The sequence below is a fragment of the Tetrao urogallus genome (assembly GCF_951394365.1).
Source record: "Tetrao urogallus genome assembly, chromosome: 1".
NCBI lineage: Eukaryota > Metazoa > Chordata > Aves > Galliformes > Phasianidae > Tetrao > Tetrao urogallus.
This window is the reverse complement of record NC_136813.1, coordinates 113934252-113960684: the sequence shown is the minus strand read 5'-3', so window position 1 is coordinate 113960684 and position 26433 is coordinate 113934252. Positions and strand designations below refer to the sequence as shown.

At 47.3% G+C, this 26433-nt stretch overlaps 1 protein-coding gene across 1 annotated transcript in view; it reads left to right on the top strand.

Moving 5' to 3' along the window:
• Positions 1 to 1914: 1914 nt before the first annotated feature.
• ARHGAP31 (Rho GTPase activating protein 31) overlaps positions 1915 to 26433 on the top strand; it is a gene marked incomplete at both ends in the record, with an annotated part of 51362 nt that continues 26843 nt past the window's right edge. Inside the window, one exon of the mRNA XM_079540398.1 lies at positions 1915 to 2014. Within this exon, the coding sequence (XP_079396524.1) occupies positions 1915 to 2014 (100 nt within the window). The remainder of the gene's footprint in view (positions 2015 to 26433) is intronic.

Sequence of the window (26433 nt, the reverse complement as noted above, 5' to 3'; positions counted from 1 at the left end):
TTTATAATTGCTCAAGGTCCTTCACTAGGACTGGTGGAGTTTCTCCTCACATGCAATGTGATAACATTCAGCCTTTTTGAGGAATAATTTAAAAAAAAAAAAAAAGTCACCACATAAAGGGACAGAAACTGAAAGGATTTTGGCAGCAGAAGGATTGCAATGGAAATTGGTTTATCTGAGAAACATTGTCAAAAGCTTGTCAGAAGGGGTGTGGGCCTGTGGGAGGAGGCCGGATTTCTGTGCTGGTGGGAGTTGAGGCAGGAGGGATTTTGAAGGAGCCCATTGCACTGTTTCCTGGCCAAATTTCCTTAAAAAAGCAAACAAACAAAAACAAACAACAACAACCAAAACTTCTTGGACTGATTATAGCTGTTTTTTAGTGAAAAGCTGCAAGGAGCTGTTTTTATTGGTTCATTTTCCACCAAGATCCACAGAGTGTTCTATGGCATGGGGCAAGAAGGGGGCAGCGAAACTCTTGGAGAGCAAGTTTTGCCTTCCTCTATGGAGCATGCATCCCATTGGCATCCCCAGCCCTGGAAGGAGCTCTGAGTTTCTGGGAGAGAAAATACAGGGAAAGAGTAAGGGACCGCTCTCACAAAATATGTGTAACGAAGTGAGGTGTTGGATGGGTGCAGGAGCTGGTGCAGATGGAAGAGGTGCTCTTTGACACTCCTGGGTGATGCAGCTTCCTGGCTCTGGATCTCTTCTTCAGCAAAGGGCAGCTTTCTCTGAGAGCTGACTGTACAGCACAGGAACGGCATCTGTTTCTGCTTGCCGAGAGCCAGGGAGGAGGGAGGACGGTTCCCGCCTCTCCGTCTTTCGTTTCCCAACTTTCTGCTCCTGTCTCATGCTTTGCCAATCCCAGCCCATGCCTCTAGAGAGGAAGGCATACCCTGAAGGGACAGAGCCACGGTGGAGGGATGCCTCGGAATGAAGGAACTGGCCAGAGGTGGCAGGGATCTCTTGGCCGCCCCTCTCAGGCCTTTTTGGTGCTGAGCCTCGGCAGCGCAGGAAGCGCCCGACCGCGGGCCTCAGCAGTGCCGAGGGAGCTGTGATTTCCTCCCTCAGCCCGTTATCTGCCCATGGCCAGGGCAGGCTTTCCCTCTTCCTCCCCCGTCCTCCAGCCCCTCGTTGCCTTTCCTCAGCCTCTCGCTCACAAACGCACTTTACTGCCAAAAAAACGTCCTCTGCATCCCTCCACCTCCCCCTCCCGCTCCGCTCCTCCTCGGCGAACTTCCTTTCAGCATTTTTTTCAGCTGGATAATCCTAGGATTTGTCAAAGGCGGGAAAGGAGGGAGAGCGGGCGAGGGAGTCAGGACAGGAAGCTGGTTTCTCATTCCTCCCGCTGTCCGACGGCAGGAGGAGGGGAAGGGGGGGAGCCAGCGAGGAGCCTCGCACAGGCTCTTCCCCAGTCCCTTTCCATTAGCCCGCAGGAGGACCCGCTCTCCTCCAAAAGCTGGGAGAAGGAAGACCAGAGCGGGACGCTTGTGGCTGGCGGCAGCGACAGCCTGGCTGACGAAACCCAGAAGGGTGACTGCAGAGCGTCCCAGGGCTGCTCTGAGGGACAGAAGTCCACACTGCCACCACTGCCTGCCCTCATCTTCACCAGCTCGGATGCGGGCACCCGTCCACCAGCCGCTTCCCCTCGATGCGAAGCCTTCCGGGAGTGAGCTATGATCGCTGCTGGGCAGCCTCCTTGCACCCTGACCTTCCCCTGCCACCGGAGCAGCCCAACATCTGGTGGGGATTAATGTTGATTTCTCTGTCCGGACGCTGTGTGGGACCCCCGATGCTACCTCCCAGGAACGGGACGTGGGCGGTGGTCTGAGAAGAGCCAGTTTTTGTCGCCCCGCACCAGGCCAGGGGCTGGGGGGGAAGGCAGGAGGGGGGTGAACCTCTTTTGGGACTAACCTCATGAAGAACAAGGGAGCCAAGCAGAAACTCAAGAGGAAGGGAGCCGCGAGCGCATTCGGCTGTGACCTGACGGAGCATCTGGAGAGCTCTGGGCAGGATGGTAAATGCCTCTTTATTCTTACTCTGGTTGTAGATGGGTAGAATGTGCATCCACGGTTTTGGGATTTAGCTTTTATTGGCGGGACTGGAAACTGAACCTTTCCCAAAGGTGAGGGGTAAGCAACCTGGATCTGTTTTATCTGTGGGAAGTGGAGTCACTGCCCAGGCACTCACAATGAATGAACAAGTGGAAGATTGCTGTGGTGATGCGCCTGCATAGGTCTTGTTTGAGAAGCACGGTTTGTAGGGATGAGGGTGTGCCAGTGAGGACACAAATGGTCCATGCACATTGTGATGCCCTCTCCCATCCCCTTGGCCTTGGAGAAGGCAGGCATTAGGGAGCTGGACTTGCAGAGGAGTGTTGCCTCACTCAAATCCAGTATTCCTGAAGACTGTGGGACAAGAGCGCAGCAGGACCTGTAGAGGGGCTGGGGACTTCCCATCTGCCCATCCTTGGTTCCATGTCCCGTACTGTACTTTTCCTGGGGGACTGAGGCAGGACAGAAGCTGGAGGTGGTGCAGGGCTGGGTGTGAGGGGCAGCTGAGCTAACATTTTCACTGCTCTGCCTTCTCTCTTTCCCTCTTCTCCTCCTCCCCCCGACCGCTGTTTTTCCAGATATGAGATCGAAACATGGTAGTCAGATAAGAGGTAACTGCGATAAGATTAGCTGGAAGCAGTCAGTCTTGGTTGTGGGAGGATGCACGGTGATTTTTCCAGGAGAAGGTTGGAGGACAAGAGAAGCAACAGAGAGTTTGACTTATGGAATAAGGAAAGATAAATACACGCCTGTTCCCATCCCTGATGTTAGTACTTTGTGCCAGTTGGAGTCAGTTAACTTACCGATGTCAGGCTGCTCCGAGCAGGAGAGCTTCCAACAGCAATGTCGGTGCTGTGCGAGCAGGGCTGTACAATCAGGTCTTTCATTTGCTGATGAGCATGGCTGATGGAGTGAGGGGAGGAATGGCACTGGCAGCGGGATGGACTATGTAGTGGATGTCCTTTCCACGGCACTGGGAAGAGGACAGAGCATATATCACTGAGATAAACCGTTATATACATGCATTTATTCAGGTATGGGGGAAAGCCAGTCATTCAATTTCATTGAGAGCTGACAGTAACAATTACCGTATCTTTTAACTTATATAGCTCTTAATGGCCACTGAATCGAAGCAGCCAGAATAACAGACTTAATGAACTGATATTGCTTTGTCAGTGCAAGATACAGCTAGATAAACCCCACTCAGTGCTTATGTGAGCGGCAGTGGTGGAAGGACAATTTACAGCTGTTTACAGAAACACTGAGAAAGAGCATGGGGAAGGCAGGTACAGGCAGTATATTCAGCTGGAGCATCAAGGGGATTTTTAAGGCTGAGACATAATTACTGCAGCTGAAATTATGCCAGAACAGCAAACTTTATTACCAGAAACTCTGCAGTTCTTTAAAATGGTTTGTTTGGGTGCAAGAAAGAAGGGCATTGTCTCATCTGTGGGATGGTTCACAGTGCCAACCTACTTCTCCCTCAGAGTTGAGGAGAACCAGGGAGGACGTGAAGTTCCTTTCCCTTTGTACAGTGCTGCTATTTGCTGAATAGCACATCCCATGGCCCAGTGCTGTGGGATCCAGAAATGAAAGACTCGGTTGTTAGAAGTTTACTGAGAAGTAAGTTGTGTTGGATCGGTAGGAATGTGACCAAGAGTGCCAAGGTGGCCTTTTGGGAAGAAATGAACATTCAGATGTCACCAGCACGTTGTGAATTTGCAACCTGTACTTTATGAAACAAAATCAGAAGAGCAATAGAGCATGAGAGATAGCTGGTTTGGGGATAGTTATATTGTCCTGCCTGTTCTGAGAGACAAGCCAGCACTTCTGCAGGCAGAGGTTTTGTCACAGATGCAAAACACTCTCTGCTTTACGTGTGTTTAATTGGTGGAAGCAGGCTCTGTTCGTTCCCTGCTTGGAGGCAGTTCTGGTACCTGTCTGCTCACGGAAGCTGGCAGCTGAGGATGGGGAGAGCATGTCGGCTGCTCTCCAGGAAAGGGTTTGCTGTGGATCTTCGTGAAAGCAGGTTCTAGCACAGCCAATTCAATCTGGCTTTCTCCCTCGGGATTAGCTGTTACAGACAGGGGGTGCTGCATTGTGCGCTTGATGCTCTGTGGAGGAAATGCACAACTTGAGCTCCTGCATGCTTGTGGTTGTTGAAGAGCGGCTTGTGCTTTCTGCAAGGACCTTAGTCCCTGTGTCCCTGCCAAATTCCAGTGGAGAGAGTTATGTTCTGCTTAAGGTATCAGCATTTCCTCTCCTGTCGTTTAACTCTTTAATAACTAGCCGTGGTCCGCATCAGAGATGGCTGCATTTCAATGGAAGGTGGTGAGATCCCACTGTTTCCTGATCAGATGAGCTGAGCCCAGTGTAGTGAGCCTAGTAATGAGCTTTATGATAATACAGTGAAAGCTGTGTCAGACTTACAAAGTATTTAAGAGTGGTGTAGAGGTAAATTCTTCAGCAGGTTCAGTGGGGTAGTTCAGGAGATTACAGACTGTTAGCCCTACAATGACTCTTCAGACCTGACCCAGCTCAGTGATGTGGACAGATGTTGCTGTCTGGCGGCTGGTTTGAAGCTCGGCTGCCTTGAATTTACCACATTTCAAGTCAGTTCCTGTCACTGCTGCGTTTGACCCTACTTGGCCTTTTCCTGCCAGTGGTCTAGACACAGAGAGTTGTTGTGCTCCTGATGGGGGCCGGCTGTTATCAGTGCTCCCAAGCATCTGTAGTCATGAGTCAGGCCACAAAAATCATGAGATGAAAAAAAACCAGTGCTGGACTTCTTAACTGCTTTCTGAAACTTCAGTGCACATCTGAGTTATGTTTTCAGGTCTTTCTGTTGGCAAGAGGGCTAAATCTCTACTGAAACATTTCATCGTGTCAGACTTTGTTAAAGTGTTGTACTGCTGCAATGGATCTAGAGAGTTATTAGCCCTGAAGGGTTAACATTAGAGCCTTATTTTGGCCTCTTGATAACCATCTAGGTGTCCAGCGGGCAAAAGTACATAGTGCTTCTGCTGAATTCAGTGGGAGCCACATGTTGGGACCCCAGTTTCCTTAATGACAACTATTTTATAGTGATGGGTGGGCCAGTAGAGAATAGGTGACGCAAGGCTGTGCACAAACCTTAACTGAGGCGAGACATTCTGATCTGCTTAAGGAAATAGTCAGAAACAATAGTCTTGCTTTTGGGCATATCACAGAATGTTTCAAGAGAGGGCTGAAAAGCTGTTAAAATAAGAGGAACTAAGAAAAATTGAGATTAATACTACCAGTACTTCTAATGTGGAAGACTCAAACTGGGTTACGAGGTACTCAATCAGGTACAACTTCCATTCTTTTTAAACAGCAACGACTGCAGCATCTATAAAAATAGGATTGTGCTGGTAAAAGACAGTCTGTTCTTTTGCATTGGAATCACTCCTGACTCAGATCTGCCTTTGCATCATTTGTTAAGAGCCACATAGGTCTCAGAAAAAGGCTGAGTCGTTCTCTTCCATCTTAGTATGATGGGCAAGGATAGGCTATCAGGACAGCAAAAGCCAAAAGCCTCAGACTAGACACCTTATTCTCAGCCTTCAGGTCTGATTGGCACATCCTAGTCTCCCCCATCAGCCATTACTAATGGTGTCAGTGTACCCCTCTGTGTTTTGCTGCACATCTGTTTCCTGCCTGATGTTGTCTGGTTGGGAAGCAATGAGCTCAGCTTTTCCCCTTAACCCCCTCCCACACTCCCTGCAGCTCCCACAGTGGCACCCAAGCACTTTCTGTCACTCTGCCCAGCACTGGTTATTGCCTTTGTTGTTTGCTGCAGAAATAGGGCCACTTCACTGGAGGAGCTTTGAAACCACCAGCCCCCTCATACTCTCCTTGCTATGGCCAAGCTCGTGGCCAGCCAGCATCATTCCCTGGAAGGGAGCTGTGCTTTGCAAATGTAGCACAGGGAGACGTTATCAGCTTTTGCAGAGTCTGCTCCTGCCTTGTCACAGCTGCATTTGAATGAGAGTATGAAAAGTTTTCATTTAGATCTAGTGGACTCATAAAAATGTAGAGGTTCTGGCTGGCACTAGTTCCCCAAATTCTAACAGCTTTTGAGAGCCGCAGCAGGTCAAGACATTACTAGGGGGTTGGCACGGATTTCTGAGGGGAAACAGTAACAATAATTCAATGGTAATAAGTTTGTCCAAGGAAAGGTGGTCCTGGGTGCTCTCTGACTGGTTTGGGACAGCCTTGCCTGGTTCTGATGCAGTGTATTTCATGGTGAAACTGCCTCGTCTGAGCTCAGACAGATGAGAGCTGCCACTCGGGAAGAAAGTTTGCTTTGAGGACAGGCTCCCTTTGGAGCCAGCCCTCAAACCTGCAGCCCAGATGTGGAACAACTTTTCTGGGTCATAGGGCTTTCCTTCCTCATGTGTGCAGCTGCGTGTTTCTGGGATAGGAGCAGGCGGGGCTGAGCATGGGTGTGTGCAAAAACCATAGCACACATAGGTGTGTAGCAACTGGCGTGTGCTTTTGCCTAATGCTGTTGAACATCTAAGATTTACCCCATGTCACAGCGTGAATTTCTGGGCTCCAAAGTGGAATTAGATGCTGCAGAATTACTTTGCCAGAAAAGATGCATTTGTGTCTGCTTACTTTATTTCTTTTCAAGCTGCTCTTGTGTTGACATATTGAAATGAATGCATGCCCTTGCTTTTGATTAGGTGCTTTTGGTTAGTGATGCATGCAGAAAGGCCTGGGAAAACTGCTGAAGGATCATTAATGGCGATGTGGAGGAAAAAGACAAGGCCATTATTTTAAAGTCTCCTTGGTAAAATGAAAACGCCACATGCTCGTTTAATCTGCTGCAGAAGAATGAAGAGCTGCCTTCATCCCGCTCTTGAAATTAGAAACTGTGGCACTGGGGAGTTCTGTCTGAAGGACTGATCTGAAAAGAAACCTTTCTCTCTTTTTGCAGACAGGTTGCTCTCAATCCAGATCAGCTCCCTGACGCACATCGTTCTGGGCTATGCAAACACTGCTTGTCACCTGGTGTGGGAAGAAGTAGCAGGGGTTGGGAGGAGAAGGGGACAAGCAAAGCCTCTTTGGGTTGGCTGGAAAGGCATTGGATGTGCTGCTGCAGTCTGCTCTGCATTTCCCACTGCTGATGGACCAAGCAGCCTCATGACTTGTGCTCTGTGGTGTCTGCTCCAGGTTGGGAATGTGATGTCTGCATGTTAAGGCTGCATCCCCTCATCTTTGTGATGGGAGCCAGCAGGATAGCCTGGTTCTGAAATTAGAGGCAAAAGAAAAGAATGAGCACATGAATCGGAGGTGGGCTAGGGCCACCATTCCAGGGTGCAAGGCATGTGTAGAGGACAGAGAGGTGAGATGCTGTGCTGTCAAAATGGAGAGTGCAGGGGGAAAACTGTTAATAACAGAGTTTGCTTTTCTCCACCCACTCTCACAAGCGGAGCATCATGTTATGGGTCCCAGACATCAGCCTCTATGGCAACAAAGTGAGAGCAGCAAGACATTGGGAACAACGGGAGCAGGAGCCATCTGTCTGCTTCTGCTGCTCCACTGTTCCTCCTTGCTTTGGACCATGTTTGTGTTACTTCCTCAATCTGTTTCTGGTTCCTGAGAACTGGAGATTTGTGTCCCTGTGGCACGGTGTTACTGCAGTTAAGCATTCTTATCGAGCTCAGCTCCTTGCTCTGTATCGACTTTTTGTTGTTAGCTCTGTTATTAGCAGAGAACTCTTCCATGCTGCTTCCTGCTTTCCCTTTCCCTCACCGAGCACTGCGGGAGGCACACGTGTCATCTACATGCACTGAGCCCCTCTTTGACCCGGCCTTCTCCCCCATGCTTGGTGAACAGTGTGAATCATGTCTTCCCTTCAGATCCTAGATGAGAAAATGTATTTTGATTCAGCAGATGCTTTCTCTTTGTTGGTGACAGCTGATTTCATCTGGATGTGGGGCAGCAAGGATCTCTGTGCCTGTGATGTGACAGCTTGCAGTGGCTCAAGCAAATACCCATGGTGGATGAAACGCTGGAACTGCATGAGGTGAATGTGTAACACAGCTGGTGTAGGTGTGAGAACAAGCGATCTGAATGATCTCAGTGCTCAGTTCTAAAGTTTTCATCGTGGGCCTGGTTCTGCTTTGGAGAGTCTGTTGCACCCATAACTCAGATTTTGCATATATGACACCGTTTTACAGCAGCAGCATTTGCTGGCAGTCAGAGCTGTGTCAAAGACATATGATTCAGTGTTTCTCTTTTAACAGTATTAGGGGAAATGAAAACAGCCCCGTCGCCAGCAGCGTATCCATCCTGCTGGGTGTGAGGTGAGGTGGCTGTCACTTTGGCCACCCATGTCACTTCTTAGACCACATCTCTGATCTGCGTCAGATGTTGTTTCCCTACATGTGAAGCACAAATTGAGGATGACTAAAAGGAGAGAACTACCGGTGTCTGCCTCCAGTCTTGAACCACCAACAGGGGTTGTGTAAACTTGTGACTTTGACACAGCAACCTGTGTGTGGACATGGTGCTCAGGGTTGTGGTTTAGTGGTGAACTTGGTAGTGTTGGGTTGATGGCTGGACCTGATGGTCTTAAGGATCTTATCCACATTATTCTAGGTACCTAGCACAAGATCAAAGCTGCTGACTGGCTCCACTGATAGTTATTTTAAGGGCAACTTTCCATCCACTCCCAGGGCCTCAAGCCCCAGTTATCCTTTGTTAGTATGCCAGAACCTTCAGCTTCTCTGCCGATAACTTCAGTGGATGTGTTTTGCATTGTCAACAAAAAAAATCTGCAGCATGTTTACAATGGACATGGACAGAACAGAGCAACATAAATTGAATTTACTCTGGAATTAAATAATGTGGGGCAACTGTGCTGACCGTATTATTAACTTTCATATGTAATTCAATAATGTAACCCTCTGTTTTCTATATTTATCTGAAGCCACAAGCAGACTTTCTGGTATTCTGCACCAGTGTGACAGCAGATGTGCAAGTGCCTACCACGGGTTTGACACTGATCTTGCTGTCACAGTTGTAGCCTTTCCATAAAATGAAGTTCAGGACACTGATACTAAACTTCAGCCTCACTAAAGAGCAAAACCAATGCTTTGATGTATGAGAATGAGGAGTAGAGTCCCTAACCCTACAAGCCTTTTGACGTGCACCACTGATACAGATAGTGATGTCCTCTTCTGCCTCCCCTCTTGCATTAAGCATGATGACAGCTGGATTGGATTCCCAGTTCCCATCCCAGTGGAGACTTCTCTTGCTCTTAACAAAAGAGCAACAGAAAAGAAAGAGCAAAACACACACCTTTTGCATTTTGTTGCCGGTCCCCTGTTTGCAAAGAGAAGCTTAGCCTAGGTTCAAAGCAGCCTGCCTCTATCCTGGTGCCAGCAGCTGTGACAGCCTCAGTTCCCAGCAGAGCTGGGTTAGCTGGATGGATTTGGACTTAGGTAAACTTATGTGCATGTGGAAAGCAGTAAATGTGACAACGGCACTGAGTGGGACTTGCTCCATGAAGTCCTTGTCTTTCCACTATGGGGTGCCTAGAGCTGGACTCAGTGCACCAGACATAGCCTCACCAGTGCTGAGCAGAGGGCAAGGATCACCTCCCTCCACTTATTATTAGGTAATGCTTTTCATGGTTTTTCTAATGTTCCTAGTAATGTGCATGGTTTCTGTCAGAAATTGGCCTTGGCCTCCCAACATAGGCTGAAAATGCAGCTGGGGCAGTACTGAGCATCCTTTCTGCTCTGGTTAATACTAAAAATGAATTACCTTTTCAGAAAGAAGCCCTGTTCGTTAATGCTTTCTGCAGTCTTGCTGCTGGCCAGCTTGAGCAACTTAATGTATGCTTTTTGTAATAGGCTGATATGCTGTATCTTATGAAAGCTGTGCATGCCTTGGCTTAATAGAATGCCACAAACAGTGCTGCAAGGCAGCACATCATCCTCAGGTGTAGACCCATGGAGCTGGAAAGCTGGGGACTGGTGGTCTTGCTTGTTCTTCTGCCAGTGGCTGTGTTGTGTGCCCTGCTCCAGCACAGGGACTGGGCAGGGCTGGGAACGTGTGTGTCCCCATGCAGGATGCTCAGCTGTGGCTGCTGTTCTCACAAATATGCCCCGAGCAGCTGAGCTGGGTTCACGGCCATTTATCTCCTCCTCCTCTTTGCTCTCTTCTACACTCAAGGCTCAGCTAACTAAATGCCTTTGGAAATGCTATTATCTTCTGTGCTCTCTGGAGCCAGGAGCAGCTTGAAGATTTATCATCTGGAACAGGAGGCTTTGTTTAGTTCTGTAAAGCATAGAACAGTTAAAGAAAGAACAAAAACTAACCCCCAAACAAAATGGAAAACTCTCTCTGCATCTCGTGTCCTTACTCTGCTTTCTTCCACCTAGAATGGTGTGTGCATTTGCTTTTGTAATGTGATTAAATACTGTCAGGTGGCTAAATGGTTAGAGGAGACATACCTGCATCTCTAAAACAGGGAATGAGCATCCAAAAGGCCAGGGGATATTCCTGCTCTAACTCTGCTGTGTAACTGGTTTCCCACAGATGACAGACAGGAGATTGGCTCAGGATCTCTGGTACAAACTTCATGCAGAGAATATCACTGTGGTTTTCACCAGACACAGCAGCATCAGTGCTGCCTTTTTTACCTGAAAGGTGCTGACATGCTCACAAACTGTCCCTAAATGTGGGGTGCAGGGCACAGAAGGCAAGATCCAGTCTAGAGAGAGCTCTGCAATGCTCACTGCCTGTATCCCTTGATTAATCAAAAATGCAAAAATAGCAAACCCAAAACACTAGAAGGAAAAGGCCAGGTCTGCTATCCTGAATCTGAGTGTTTCAATTGAGATATTCTTGCTGCTGTAAGCGTTCTGCATTTGTCATCTCTGGCAGTGAGTGTGACTGTCTGTCCTACTGCAGACAGGTGGCTTGGAAGCAAGCAGGGCCAACCTGTGTGTAAAAAAACCCTTGCTCCATGTGCACCTCATGCTTGTTTTTCTATTCATCCCTGCACTCATCCCTTGTGAGGCTCAGTGGTGCAGTGGGAAGATGAGCTCTCCTTCTAGACCCCAAAGCTGCAGTTCAGATGAAATAAATAAGCTGTCAGCAGGGCTGAATTGCTTTCTTTCCTTGTGCAGAATGAGAGAGGGGAACAGCTTCACCATTTTGCTCTTTTTATCCTCTCTACTTGCTATAGCATTTGCCTCACCCTTGCTCTGGTCAGGTAGTCTCAGATCCACAAGACACTAAATGAGAATGAGCTCTCCCGTGAGATTTATTGCACCTTCTGCTTATAATCAAGCCAGAAAAATAGCACAACAGCCTTCCTTACATAATCCCATTCTCTTTCTTCCCATCCCATTCCAGCTGGAAACCAGAAGTGCAACAAGGTAAAGGAATGAAGCAAAGAAAAGATAAAACAAATGGCCCGGATCCTCTGAAGAGATCATGGAGTTGGCTTGAGCTGACAGCTCCAGGTCACAGAGAAGGCAAGGGGGATTCTCCCCTGTTGCTAGAAGTTTTGATTTCCCTTCCTTAACTCTTTAGTTTTCATTTTTTTCTCCTTCCATTCAAATACCTTAATTGCCAGGATGGCAGTATGTACATGTTGCCAAAGTCAATATATCAAGGAACTGTGCCTAAGGCAAGCTTAAGAGCAGTAAACGAGAAGGGATGGTTTTGATCTATTGACTCCATTATTCTTCCTTCCTGGCTCGATTGTGAGTGTCAGTCACACGCTGCTGCCCGGGGTCTGCTATGCAAAGCCACAAAAGAGCTCTAAGCCAGGAAATTCAGTTCCAGATCCCAGCAAAGCTTGGATCTGGGGTCCAACCTTGGACTTGGAGGAACCTGGAGGAGGTCCTTCTGTGGCCCTGGATCAGCCAGGCATGGGGACCTGGGCACTGCTATCAAACCTGTTTCAGAGCCGGGGAAGTGTAACAAATACAAAGCAGGGTTAGGACTTCTAATTAGTCCTTATTTCTAGCCTGCTAAAATACCCATCTGTCACTCCACTTCAGTAATGGGATTTGAGAAGATTAACTGGATACTGCTTAGGCTCCTAAACATGACAGCTAAATAAGCATGCCGCTATTCAGCCTCAAGCCTTGCTCGCAGCAATTATAGCCTGAGCAGGTTCACATCTGATTAGTGCTTGCATAGGAATTGCCCAAGAAGGTCTGCTGCAGGCAGGGGGTGATGATTCAGGAGATGGCAAGCTCATTCTCTCTCAGCATCTTCTATGGAGAAGCTGCTATTTGGGCACAGAGTAAAACAAGGGCACCAGCCCTTTGCTTTTTAAAAACTTCCAGTTTATCTTTTGTTTTTAGGGAATGGGGACCTTTTCACACACATACATACTGCACTGCCTCCTTCATTTCCCAAAAGCAATTTCATTTGGAGCCGTGGTTTGTTTGGACTCAGTGTCCCATACTGTCATGTAGTGGGGCTCTGCCCAGTTCAACAGCTGCCACCTCCCAGCCCAGAGGTGGGTGGAGTGAATCTTGTTTTCGCAGTTTGTGAAATATTTCAGGATATAAGGCACTCATTAAATTATTGATGTTAGCTGTTGGCCACTAAAGAGAGACCTGAACTGCAGCTCTGTAGCCTTTGAAGCTCAGCCCTGCCCTAACAATGGTTCATAGAATCATAGAATCACCAAGGTTGGAGAAGACCTTCAGGATCACCCAGTCCAACCATCCACCTATCACCAGTACCTCCCATTAAACCATGTCCCTCAGTACATCATCTAAATGTTTCTTGAGCACCTCCAGGGACAGTGACACCACCACCTCTCCGGGCAGCCCATTTCAATGCCTGACCACTATTTCAGAGAAATATTTCCTTATGTCCAACCTGAATCTCCACCGGTGCAACTTAAGGCCATTCTCTCTACTCCTATCACTAGTTACATGGGAGAAGAAGCCAACTCCCACCTTACCACAGCCTCCCTTCAGGTAGTTGGAGAGAGCAATAAGATCTACCCCATGCACCTCTTGTGACAGATCGGAACTCACTGCAGGATGGTGCAGTGACCTAGCAGGTGGACAATGGGTGACAGCAAGGGTTTTCTTTACAAAACTGTGTACCTGTGAAGGAAATATAAGTGAGAATAGTTAGAAAAAAAAAACAAAAACCAACACAGGGAAAAGAGTTGTCCGTGTTTGCTTCAGAAAAATGGGAAAACTAGGGAAGATGTGTGCCCATATTACTTCAAAGATATTCTAGCTTTTTAGTCTCTGTGGTGACACTTCAGTCCATCGTGGAGGTGATGGCCATCCCAGCACCCTCCTTCCTGAGGCAGGCTGCACACTAATGAGCCTGTCCGGCCTGCAGCCTGACAGAGCCATGATTCAGCAGCCAAACAATGTCCAGTTATCCAATTCCAGCAGCATGGGGACAATCCCCAGCATGTGGGCTCTGCGTAGATGAAAGCTGAGTTCCCAGATCAGAGCTGGAACTGCATTGAACGGGGAAGGAGGTGGAACTCTGTACTGGTGACGTGCCATAGGCTGTGCGCTCCTGACGGCTCTAGGCAGTGAGGATCACCATGGTGGCATCATGTGCCTGGAGATGAGGGCTGCTGGTGCTTCCTTCTGAGCTAGAGACAGGCTTCTGCCCTGATACGTGATGTTTTAGCTTGGAGCAGAGCATGACATTTACTAGCTGACTTCTGCAGTTAGGAGATGGAGAAACAATCCAGCATCTGTCCGAGCTAGCAGAAGGGATTACCTAAACTGGAATTTGGCCAGGATGCTGTCTTTATTTCTGCTAATGTTGCAAAAAAAAGTATTGCTACAAAAACTTTTTGCAAGATTGCAACCTTCATTTTATAGCCACTGATTTAGAAGGGAGTCTATGCTTATAGGGCAGCTTCCTCTGCATGTTGTGGGACATGACTCGTTACTGGCTTGTGGAAAGGACTGCCCCTACGAGTCACTGGCAGCATTTTCAATTGATTCTGATGTGGAGACCAGGCCCAGCCTTAGGCTGTTGATAGAAGGTGATAATGCATCCAAAGAAACAGCTGGGAGGGGAGGAGTGTGGCAAAGAAACGAAAAATAGACCAGAAGGAATGAATGTGGAAAGGGAATGAGGGCGAAGATGGAATGGAGAAAGCATGTGAGGAAATCTCAATATGCTTGAACTGGAGAAGAGCAAGGTTGGAAAAACCAGCCTGGCAGCAAAACTGACCATATGGATACTGCCAGTGAATGGGATAAGAGAGAGGACCGTAAGTGGGTGTAAGATACAAAATTCTGGCAGCTTTTCAATGGGGGTAGACCAGATAAACAGCTGGGAATAGTGTTCAGCACCAGCCGCAGTCGGCGAAGGAAGATGCTCACAGAACCAACGGTTCTTATCCCAAACTCCTCTTCCAGATTCTTATGCAGGACTGATCCAGCAAGAGAGGTGGAGGAATTATGTCTTGCTCCTTTCAACCCCTGAAACTAGCTTGGATTTGAAAAGCAGAGATGCCACTGAGTTACTGCATTGCTAGTGATTCGGTTTTTCATCAGCTCATTGCATTTTTTCATTCTCCCTTTGGTGCCTAATTGATTTTAAAATGAGCTTCATTCTCTGTTCCAGAGTCTATGGGCGTGAGCAACAGCAGCTTTGTCTCGCTTGAATAAGCTTGCAATACTTAATGTTTCAACATGCTCATGCTAGGGGCATGCAGTACATCAGTTCCCTTCGTTTTGGAAGCCTGTGCGATGGTGCTATGAATCAAAACTTCTCCAGTTTTACAGTCTTCAGCAAGTTCCTGCGTTTAGATTGCGCAGCCTTGTACCAGCTTCGGGTCTTGGCCTGACGCCTTGGCTGGGAGCTGCAAAGGCAGAGAACTGGCTGACTTCTACAGCAGCACTGTAGCTATTAAAATGTAAGGAAGTTTGATTAAGCATGACCTCAATGCCTTTTTCCTGCAACACCCCTTCTTGTGTTCGCAATGTGTTTTTTAGTGTCTCAAAGCCCTTAGTACAGCAAGATCCAGCAGACAGAAAGACAAAGAAACACAGCCCAGAAAAGCAACTCCTTGGCATTTGCCTTTGAAGAAACATAGAGCATGAAAGGATTTTTTCTTGCTTCCTCTTGCCTCGCTTCCCCCAATCTTTGTTATTCCCAGCAACGACTGCCTTTATTTATTTGCCTCTTCCCTGATCGCTGACAGACTGGGGCTTTGGCGGGGAGCAGTCCAGCCCTGCTGCTAGAGAGGGAGAAACAATGGGGCTTTAAGTGGGGTTTCTCCGGGTTCCCAACGCAGAACAGTTGCCTCTTTCATGAAGTGCCTGTGGGATGAGCCCGGGATTGCTACACCCAAAGCGTTTCCATGCTGCAGTGGCTCTCCGCAATGAAATGCTGCTGAGAACACTGCCTGCAGCGCCCCGAGCTACTGGGGTGTCCAGTGTGAGAGCCTCTTTCTTCCAGGCCTGGGCTGTGTTTGCTGTCCACATGCAGTCTGGGAGCAGCTCAAGTCTGGAAAGCGTTTAAGAAAGCATCTAACTTATAAAGGAGAAATGAAAGGGGGGGGAAGGGAAAGAAGAAAATGGCAGGGGTAATAAAATAGAACCCAATGACTTGATGCAGTGCGGCCAAACTGTTTGTAATAATTTCCTTCAAATTCCTTTTATATAGAAAGAATTAATTACGAAATCATGAAGCAGGAAGCAGTCATCCTGCCAGCCAGTGACACGTACAGACAGATCAGAGCAATGCGAGAGAGATGCAGAACAGCAGGAGACTTGAGAAAACCTTTTTTAGTTCTCTCTTCTTCTTCCTCTTTTTGTTTAGTATATGCATCCATGTCGTGCTAGCATTTCTTGCCCAAAAGGAGCTGTGGGAACCTCCTGCTGTTCCTTGTCTCTCCAATGGCAGCACCGAACCTTCCTGCCATGACGCGCCTCATCTGTCTGGGCTTCCTGATGGATTTTGCAGTCCCCAGATGTTTGGATACTCGATTCATCTCAAAGCAGGCTGTGAAACATGAAGTATTTTTAAATACCCAGCTTTATAATTGCTTTGTTTAACTTTACAGCATTTTGAACTCATATAAGGCAATAATAAAAATCACCGCTGTTTTCCTTCAAAGGATTTTGCCATTGCCGCTTCTGAACTTCTGTGCTCACAACGGCTTTTGCCTTTGCACTAGCAAGGTTATAACATTCCTGTTGGCCAGAATCATGTTTTTCCAATTCTCAGTTTCAAAGCTTTCAGACAGGAGTGCTCAGGCTATTGAATAAAAAAGGATTGGGGCTACCCAAGTGTTACTAGATCCAAAGTACAGGCTCCTGAGATCAATTTCCCTGAAATCTGGAGTGTTGGGCTGCAAGGTTTTTACCTGAGTGTGTCACTAGCTTGGCTCCAAAGGCAGAGTGAACACTACTGGCTAGGAGCCTACAGAAGCAAAAAATTAGAGGCTTTAAAATGTCACTAGCTGAGCACATAATGGATATTCTTTGGATTTTATGATTAGCTGTTGTGTTTAGTTGGCCAATGCTGCCTTCCTGATGCGATTTATAAAGTAGTCTCAGGTCATAGCCAGGCAAGCCAGATTCAGAAGTTGCCTGGATTCACTTGGGAAATCGCTGTCTTTTGCAACCTTTCCTTTGTGTGTTTGCTTGTTTGTTTGTGAGCAGGACAAGCTAGCTGATACATACCTGTGAGTTCCATATCCCAGCTCCCTTTCCACCCTGAGTCCATCAAGACGTCATCCACCCAAATGTTTGCCTGCATACTGTAAAACCAAGGGGACATTAATAAACCAGACTGTGCTGTTAAATCATGGCAACGCGCCCAGCATTTCATCAAGGGTAGTGTGTTATGTGATTCATACCACCATCTCATGATCTCCCCAGAGCCATCCTAAAGCCTGGGATGGTCTGAATACCATGTGTGTGTCTAACTCTGTATGGGACTGAGGGCCCTCTGTGCCTAGAGGACCAACGCATTGGTCTGTACCCCACAACACCTAAATCTGCACTGATGTCTCCATGCAGCCTCCTCCTTTCTCTGCCTGGGTGGGCTGGAGGCACAGCTGGCCTGACTGGTGTCCCCTAGGGGGTCAGCTGTCCTCTGATGTAAAGCTGTGGAGTAGAAGGAAATGTGCAAAGCTTTGTGTCAAAGCTGGATAGTACAGGGCTGTGCAAGCCAAGGGGCTCAGCTAAGAGTGTGCTTGGCTTCATGCTGTCCCATGGACCCTTCCTGACATGTGGCTCTCAATACCCAGTGTGTTTTTCTAACATTTGGAATCTCTACAATAGAACACTAGCAGTAGAAGGGATTCACGTGCTGGCAAAGAAAGTGTCTTTCATCTTGTTCCTGTGGCTCTGAAAAGTTTGTTTTTTTTTTTTTTTTTTTCTTCCACCCAGCACTTTTAACAGTGTGCCTCCATTTCAGTATGCTGTCTTTTAGCACTGAGCTCCTCTTGAAGCACAGGCTGTGTGGCACTGGGCCAGCTCCTGACCTCAGTGACACCAGTATAAATCTGGGATGCTGCAGCCAACTCGTGTGGAAGTGCTTCGAATCTGCATATATAGCAAGTGTTCCCTGTTGTACAGGAGCCATGATTTTGTTTGGCAAAACAGCAAAACCAAAGTGATGTCTACGTGACTTGGGTAGATGTGAATCTGTCCTGTGACACACTGTTTTGGTGGCACCCACATTTACCTCGCTATCACCAGAATGAGGCACAGGTTAGCTCCGAAAAGCCCAAGGGTTACACCAGAACAAACCCGGCAGGAGTGAGAAAAAAGAATTAAATTTTAGGTGGGTTTGCCAACAGCAGGTAACACTGTTGTTATTCACTGATGTTGGCATTGAAGATGGTGGTACCATCATCTCCCAAAGAAACAGATTGTGTTGGCCTGAATCTCTTGTGGGACAGAGTGGTGAGAAAGCATTGGTGAGATTGAATATATATCAGAGGAGCACTCAAGTGGAAAGCCTCAATGATAGTGAGTGGATGGGATGTTCTGGGCACCTGGAGATGAGGTATTGTCTGTTTTGAGAGTGCTTGACTACAGAATGACTTTAAATGAAGCCAAACTTCAGACAAATATTCTGAGGCTTGCTGCAAAATTCTACTTTGATCAGGGCCAGGGCCCTTCTCTACTGTAACTGGAGAAAATGAATTGGTTATAAACTGTGGGAAAAACAACATCATGTCAGAAGGTCCATTGAACCTAGGAGAGATGCAGAGTAGAAAGCATGAAGAGCCCAAACTCATTCCTAAACAAAACCACATCCATAACATAATAGATACTAACCAGGGAAGTGCAGCAAAGCTTTGAATCTTCTGCCTTCAGACGGAAGCCAAACATGTTATGTCAGAAAAACAGAGAGCTCAAAGCTGGTATTCTGCAGCAATTGGCAGGCAAAGCAGGGAGAGCAGCACAAATGTCCAGAAGTTCCATGAGGATCCACTGTGTTAGAGATACTTCACATGGGCAGGGGAATGATGCTGAGGCAGTGGAGGTTAAACATGGGTCCTATGATGGGGCAGAGAAATATGGCCTGGGTTTGGTAGCTGACTCACAGCATATCTTTGCTCTCATCTCTCTCATGAGCTGCCCTGTGCTGCTGTGACAGCAGACACATTTTGTGGGTATTCCTCATGGCTGGGCTCTTCATGGGCTGTCCCTTAGCTTTGTGCGGAATGACGTAAGCCAGCATGGCCAGCAGTGCTGTCTGCCTGTGTCCCACTCTGGAGTGGCCCCAGGGGCCTCCATGCAAAATAGGGAATATCTGGAGGAGTGAGCATCCATCCCCATACCCGAGGAGAGACACGAGCTCTCAGCATGGTATCTGGCCTCTCGGCATCGCCAGCTGCAGGCTGAGAACAAAGTCTGTGTGTCCCTTAGTGAGCCAGGGCAGCTGGAGGTGGATTTGTTTTCTGTTGATTTCATGGCAGTGTTGCTGCTTCAGGGCACTGCTGTGGTGTGAGGAACAACAACATCCCAGAGGAGGCACCCAGTGAATTGCTGACTGCTCCACGGCTACCCAATGTGCATGCCCGGCATGGGAAGCGGTCAGACCACCCTCGTGGCATCAACAGAGCCATCATGTTTGCTGACATTTCAAGGGAATGCAGAAGGGAACAAAAGCTGGGAACAGATGCCTTTGATCCAGTTTAGAGCTGCAGCTGGAAGATATGGGGCTGAATCAGAAATGACGGACCCAAATCCCTTTTTGCAGGGGAAGTGTTATAAACCTCAGTTCAGATCCCAAAAGTAGGGTTTGAGTTTTTCTCAAGTGAAAAAGTCTACACAGAAAAGTGAAACAAAGATCAGAGGTAGAGAAAGGAAACCAACGGTCAGTTAAGAGAAGAGGATGGGAAAAGCGAGAAGTTTGGGATTACTGATCTGTGAACAGACAGGACATCACATCTTCACCAGTGAATTCAACTTCTCTTACCACCCCCAACCAACCTCCATTCCCTGAAATGATCAGAAGTAACACATTTTCTCCCCAGATGGCCCCTGGGTAGCTTCTCACCATTATTGTGGTATTCACTTATGAGAGAATCATTCAAGAGGAAAAAAGAAGAGAATTGGAAAGGAGACCAAGCCGCAAGGCTTGGATCCCATTCCGACATTCCCAGCACAGGGGTTCTGCTGTCTGGTCTTTTGGTACAAGACTAACCCTTATAGCAACCAACCCAAAACACCACTTCAATAACCTGCTGGCACTCTCTGACCCAAATCTCCTGCTGTGGTTTTAGTCTGTGCCTCCAGATTTTGTCTGAAGGTTTGGGTAAGGAGGGTCCTTCTGATTCGTTAGGAGCCTGGGAAGAGTTGAGCCTCTCCCAGAAAAACACATCTGCGTGAGGTTTTCAGCTTGACCTTTGGGGTCAGTGCTTCTGATAAGCCAGTTGCAATCTGTGTGTGCTTTATCAGCTTCCGAACTTTCAGAGGTGAGTTCCTATTTACTCAGAATTTGGATGCAAGAAATCTGGCTGTGGTTTAGCTACAGTGCGGGTGTCAAAACTGCAAGCTCTACCCGTAGCTCTTCCACTAACTCACTGCATGACCTCAGGCTGCTGGCTCATTTCTGTTTCTCATTTTTTGCACCTATGGGATGAGAATGATACTTCTCCTGTGTGAATTTGCAGCTCATTGCCGAGGGGTTGGATTTTTGCTGATGGAAGCGAAGAGTGTTCTGTAAGGCCGTACTGGGGTTTTATCCTCACAATGGGGGGACGTGAGATACAAATAAGATTTCAAATGTGGGTTTGTTGTAACCTGAGGGCTGAAAAGCAAATCCTAGGACACTTGCCTTCTTTTTCTTTTCTTTGCTGACAGGAAGCACACACAATAGTCTGGACTTTGGCTTGCAAAGAATGATGCTGCCATCCTCGTAAGTGTGCAGAGAGCAGCAGACGCCAGCCAGCCCCTGTGGATATCACTTGATATCCATTAGAGCTGGCTCCTGTTTTGCACTGCGTTCCTCTTCACTATTGAGAGATTACCTTTATCCCTAAAATCAGAATAAAAACGTAGAAACTCCCCATAAATAAAAGTTATTCTAAAGGTGATAGTACATGGGAAATAATGATGTTGAAGTACTTCACCTTCTGGAAACAACATATTTGGATGGTTCTTTGGTTGAAAAATTGAACCAAATCCCTGCATTTCTGTGAAACATTTTGATTCTGTGAAATACACTCTTTCCCACTGGAAAATCATTCTGCTGGAAGATTTTCAAGTAGCTTTTCTTCCTGCGTGCTTCAGTATCCAATTCAAACTCCAGCTGCTGGCTGTGGTCGTCTCTTCTTGTAGCAAGTGCTGGCACTCTACACTTTCCTTTGCAATTACCACAGTGTGCTCTTCCAGAAGATCTTGCCGTGGCTTAGGAAGCATTACCTGATAACAACATGGGAAGGACAGTGGGATTATTCTGTCTTTGCTGCAGAGGCCTGTGCAGGACCATTCCCTTCAGAGCATCTCTTGCCTGATCCTGAGTATCCAGGCAGTGTAGCTCACGCCCCTTCCCTGGAGGAGGCAATTCTACAGCATGATTCTACGTCTCATTCCTAAGCTGTTTTTCGTACTGCTCAACCTACATTTCCCCTCATAATTTCATTCCGTCACTCCCAGTTACAGCCTCTTGATCATCTGGAATGGGCCCTTTCCCTCCACGGTGTTTATACCCTCTGCAGACTGCTATTGTGCGTTCACTTCTCTCCTAATTCAGGCCAGCTGTGCCTATTTACCACCGTCACTTTGTTCTTCCCTGCGAGTCAGTCCCTGTAGATCATTAGTTTCTGTTCCTTTTCTCTTCCTCCTCCCCATATGCAATGTGGTATCCTGTTTTCCTTGTAACTGTAGCCATGCATAGGGCTAAAAGATTCAAGGATTTTTCCATTAATAATCCCCACACCCTCTTCCTGGTCAGTACATTGCTTAAGAGCGATTGAGGTAACTCATTCACAAACAGCAAGCCGTACCGAGAGAGAACATGAAGGGAAAATATGAACTCGCTGGGATCCTGGGCTGTGCTCCTTCCTCGGAGCGAGACTTTGCTCAGGAGCAGACCTGGAAGCAGAACGCAATCCTGCGGCGTGCCTGGTGTCCTCAGTGAGGTTTATCTCTACTGGGGTTTAGCTGCATGGGGTTGGGCTCCAAGTGTCCAGCATCTGCTGCCCCGGCCAGCTTCTGCCACAAGAATGTAGGTGGGTTTTTTTGCCTTTGCATCTTGCCCTCTCACCAGCAGATTTTGCAACTGCACCTTGAGTAAGAAGCCCCACTTTGCTCTCTTGCAACTCAGCTGGCTCTGCCAGGCTTGGGGTCTGTTGCATAAAGCTGGAGTCATTTTGTCAGCCTCTGTGGCAATTTACAACCAGTGGCTGGAAGAGTAACCCTTTATTTAGAAGGTGGCCAGGCAACAAATAGGAAAGGAAGGAGAAAAAACAAGTTACAACAGTGAATTTTATTGAAATACACATCAAACATCCCCAGAGGACCATGACTTAAAGGGTCTGGTCCTGTTTTGGTTATTGCTAAGCACTGGGACCCCACAGTAAACCCTCTTCCCACTTTCCCTCTTTTGGTAGTACTTTTAGGTACAGTGTAGAAAATGCAGGGGGACCTATTTCCCTGGTTATTCCCTAGCTAAGGGAAACCTCAGTTTGCAGAGGAATGTGTCCTAATGTAAGCCAGCTCCTCGCCCAGTGCTGGAGGCTGTGGCAGCCGCGCAGCTGAAATACTCCGGAGGGCAGGAAATGCCATTGCGAGGGCTGGCTCTGCTGCGTGCCCGCGTTGCGGTAAAGCCTGCAAACAGGCGTTTCCAGGCTGCTTCTTGCACAGTGCAGAGCCTCCTATCACCCTGGGTGTGTTCATAGCCTGCGTGGGTTGCAGTTGGTGCAGTACGTGCTTCACTGCCCCAGTCCTAAGGGTGGTGTAAATACACACACGGGCTCTTCTGCGCCCCGCATTCTTCCCTGTGCGTGCCATGGTGCCCAGAAGGCAGGTTCAATGCGCTCGGGCCACTTTGTCCTCCATAACTCTTGGTGGGATGTGGGGAAAGCCCATCAGCTTCTCTTTGTGGAACAAAGGCAAGCTTTAAATGCTGTGGTCCAGGGGACATATAAAAAGGTGTTGGGTCAAGCTCTCCTTCGTCTCCTGGGGCATGCAATGGCAGTGTGCCAAGCTGAAGGGCTTCAGTCTGGTGTAAGCCATGTTCTGCATTCACCATCAGCTTCTCTGCTGTTGATGAAACAGCGCTGGCAGCAGCAGAGGTTCCTCCTTTTAAAAGAACAAAATCGAAGGCCATGATGTGGCATAAAGGTCTTGGCATTTCCTGCAGCTTATGACAGCGCTGCTGGAGCATGGAGGCTGTGGCTATAGCTTTTTCTTTTGTGAACCTGCGCTCCTTAGCAGTGGGAAATTGGCAGTTGTAATTAGTCTCTAATGTTCTCTGCTAATAAGTGATTTCTCCGGTACTCACAAATACCGGCATTGCTGAGACACAGCTCTATTGCTTTGACCTCTTCTCCCCTTCCTCCTCATGGAGATGAGCTCCAGATATGTCCTGATGTCAAACATCCCCCCTCTCCTCCTCTTTACATCCCTACTTTTGTTTTTATTCTCAGCCTCAGTAGAGGAAAATGGCTCCTGCTGGTCCTGGTGGAAAAGGATACATGTGCGGGCAGGAAGGCCATTTGCTCTGGGAGGAAGAGGGGCCTGACATCAACAGGAAGCGCGTCCAGGCGAGAGAGGCCTTGAAAACAATGTCAGCCTGGGGTCCAGGGCTCAGTGGCAGGAAATGAAGGCACGCTGGTGTTTTCAGTGCAGAGGAAATGATAAGCACTACCTGGTCTGACTTGGAGCAGAGATAGCGTGGTGAAAAAAAAAAAAAAAAGAGAGAGGAAAAAAAAAAAGAAAAAAGAAGAAAAAGATTGTTTTTCTTTACACTGGTTCAGAGCCTATCCTTTGCCAAATGGAAAACAAAATAAAGAGCAAAATATGGAATGTATCAGGAATCCGTTGGGGGGCTTGGGAACTGAGGAGAGCAGTTGTGAAGTGACGAGATTTACTGCTTTGGTAACAGCTGGATATTGCCTTTTTTTTTTTCTTCCCCATTGTTAGCACAGAAAATGACCCTCAGCTCGATAACTGTTGCCATGCCTATTTATTGAGAGATGGAGGGAGGGGGAGGCTATATCCCAAGTCGTTTTTTGTGCAGGAGGAAAGTCATGGGGACAGTTCTTCCCACAGAAGAGCCCATAGCACCCTATAGACAGATACTTCTCCTGACTTGTCCCTGCCAGATGAGGGAATAGAAAGCCTTTTTTGGGGAACGAGAAGGCAGCTTTATGCTGGAAGAGTTAATTCAGCTTGATTTCTTTTCCCTTCTTGTTAGGAGCTGTAAAAGCCATACCATGCCTCCTTTCATCAGTTTTCCTCTGACAGCACCAGTTTCTGGTTCTGAAACACCCCTCTGCCCTGCAGCTCAGCTTTGGAGAAACCAGGCCTTGTGGTTGGGCTGTGTCTCATCAGTGCTGAGTCCTGGAGTGGAGGCAGCCACAAGGAGCATGGTAGAAATACTTTTCTTCTAAACCATACTGCCTAGCATCAGCCTCTGGAAGGCTTGAAGGCTGTGTGACACCATCTGCAAATGATGCTCTGCCTCCTGTGCTGCCCTTGATGAATCTTGTTAAGGTCAAAGAGCCTTCTTGCAACACAAGATCTGCCTCAAGACTGGCAGATGGTGCAGTGCTGTTTTCCCTGTTGCCTCTGCAAGAAGCCCAAAGGTGCAAGCACCAGATCCAGAAGTTGGGGCCAGGCTGCTTAGCAGTCTCCTTTAGGGCTCTTTACGCTTCATGACGGATGGAATGGAAAATATGATCCCTGAGATTAAGGCTGTAAGACATACCTTGGAGGGCTGCAGCTTCCAGAGGTGGAAAGGTACAGCCAAAACGCCTTCTTTCTCATGGGCTACTCTTCTTAACTAAGCTGCTGAGTGAAACCAAGACACTGAGACATCCCAATGCAGAAATACATGCATGCATGAGGAATTAATCCCCAAACAAACCGCTTTCCTTGTCTAAGAGCAAGTACTTAATTCAGAAAATTCTTCAGTGCACAGTAACAATATGCAAGGCAAGGAACTAGCTAAATGAACTTTGTCTGGAATGAGAGAGCACAGAAAATGTCTGTGGCAGTGGCTTACTCCCTGGCTAGCTGAGCAAACTGCAACAAATGAGGGAACCAGCCCATAGTGAGGCATGTCCCAGACCTATGACATCAGCCTAGCAAGGCTTTTGTGGCTTTTTACTTGGTAAACACCATCTGTAGGCCTTTGGATTTCAATCGAGAACTTATTTAAGTTCTTTAAGAAGAATTTCCTGGCAATATATAGGAAATCTCTCACATACATGTACATGCATGCATACAAGCATCTATTTGTATGTATACACAAAATATACATATATATATGTGTGTATGTATGTACACACCCATACATTTACACCTACATGTTGATATACATGTAGATAGACAAGTATTTATATATATGGGTACGTGTGTCTGACCAATAACTGCTTCTGGCAGAATTTTATATGTTCCTCTTGAACACAGCTACCAAGTCTACTGACTGCAGCAATCATACGCCTTGGGCAGCATTACTTAGGATGGATAGAACAGCAGGTCATTTCATCAGACAAACATCAGTGATCCAAATCACTCACAGCTTGATCCTCTTGGAATGAGGACTAACTTGTCTTCATTCTCATCTGAGCAGGACTGGGAGGAACATTTAGAGATGACCTCCCAATGCCAGCAGCAATCTCTACTCTCCATTCTGTGTTGAACGTCACACCATCATACCATCATTTTATGTTTGTGAAAAGCTGCTAAAAATGCTCCTAACAGTCCTATGCTTAGTCTTCTAGGATTTGAATGCCATGGTAAAAAGTAAGAGTTGGATGTAGAGTTTTTCTCCTCTTGTGGAAAATGCAGCTGAATTCAATGGGATTTTTTTCTATGAGTGAGGTTCCTTGGGTCAGGCCCAGCCAGCCTTGCAGTGAAAACACTCAGTCTAAATATATGCTTCTGCAACTGTGCAAAGATGGAATGAATTTCATAATGCTTGGCTTTAAACTGTAATGTCTGATTATTGCTAGTGTCTTCACACGTTTGTTTTCAATCACACTGACATCATAAAGCTTTATTTACTTTTTTGGAAAGTCTGTTTTAATTTGCCTTTCACTTCTCATTGGCAGCCTTTAAGGGTTTGTTATTTAGGCTCCTCATCTGTCTGTCTGTAATATATAATGATTCTCAACAATTTCTCCTGCTCTTTGCCCTAAGTTGTTGACTCTCTGTAAAACAGCCCATTTGGAGTAACCACTAGAAATTGCTGTATCCAGTCTTCACCAGGAGAGACCTAGAGGCAAGATCAGTGAGTAGCCTGAGTGAAAGAGAATTGCTGCATGCTCTAGTGTCAGTCTGCATCAGCCCGTCAGTGTAACAGAGGGCAAAATGAGAAGGAAAGAAAAACATAGCATTATATATAAATACATGCGGTGAGATTCAGCCAAGCAGGTTTTCATTCAGATGAAAGCTTCACCCAGGACCTGCTTCTCAGTGACTTTGCATTTTGCAAAAAACAGTGACCTGGGCTCTCAGAGGGGTGACTGATCCCAGGTCTTCTTTTAAAATACCTGAGCTCACTGGCAGTGCCATTTTGCATTAGCTGACATCCCTGGATGTGTACTTTAAGGCTGGTGAATGGCTGTCATGTACACACGTGACCAACTCACTGTGCAGAAAGCTTGGAAAGGGAACCACAAGTACTGATGGACCTCCAGCCTACCCCTGAGTGCTCAAAGTGACAGTAGTGATTTGCTGGGAAT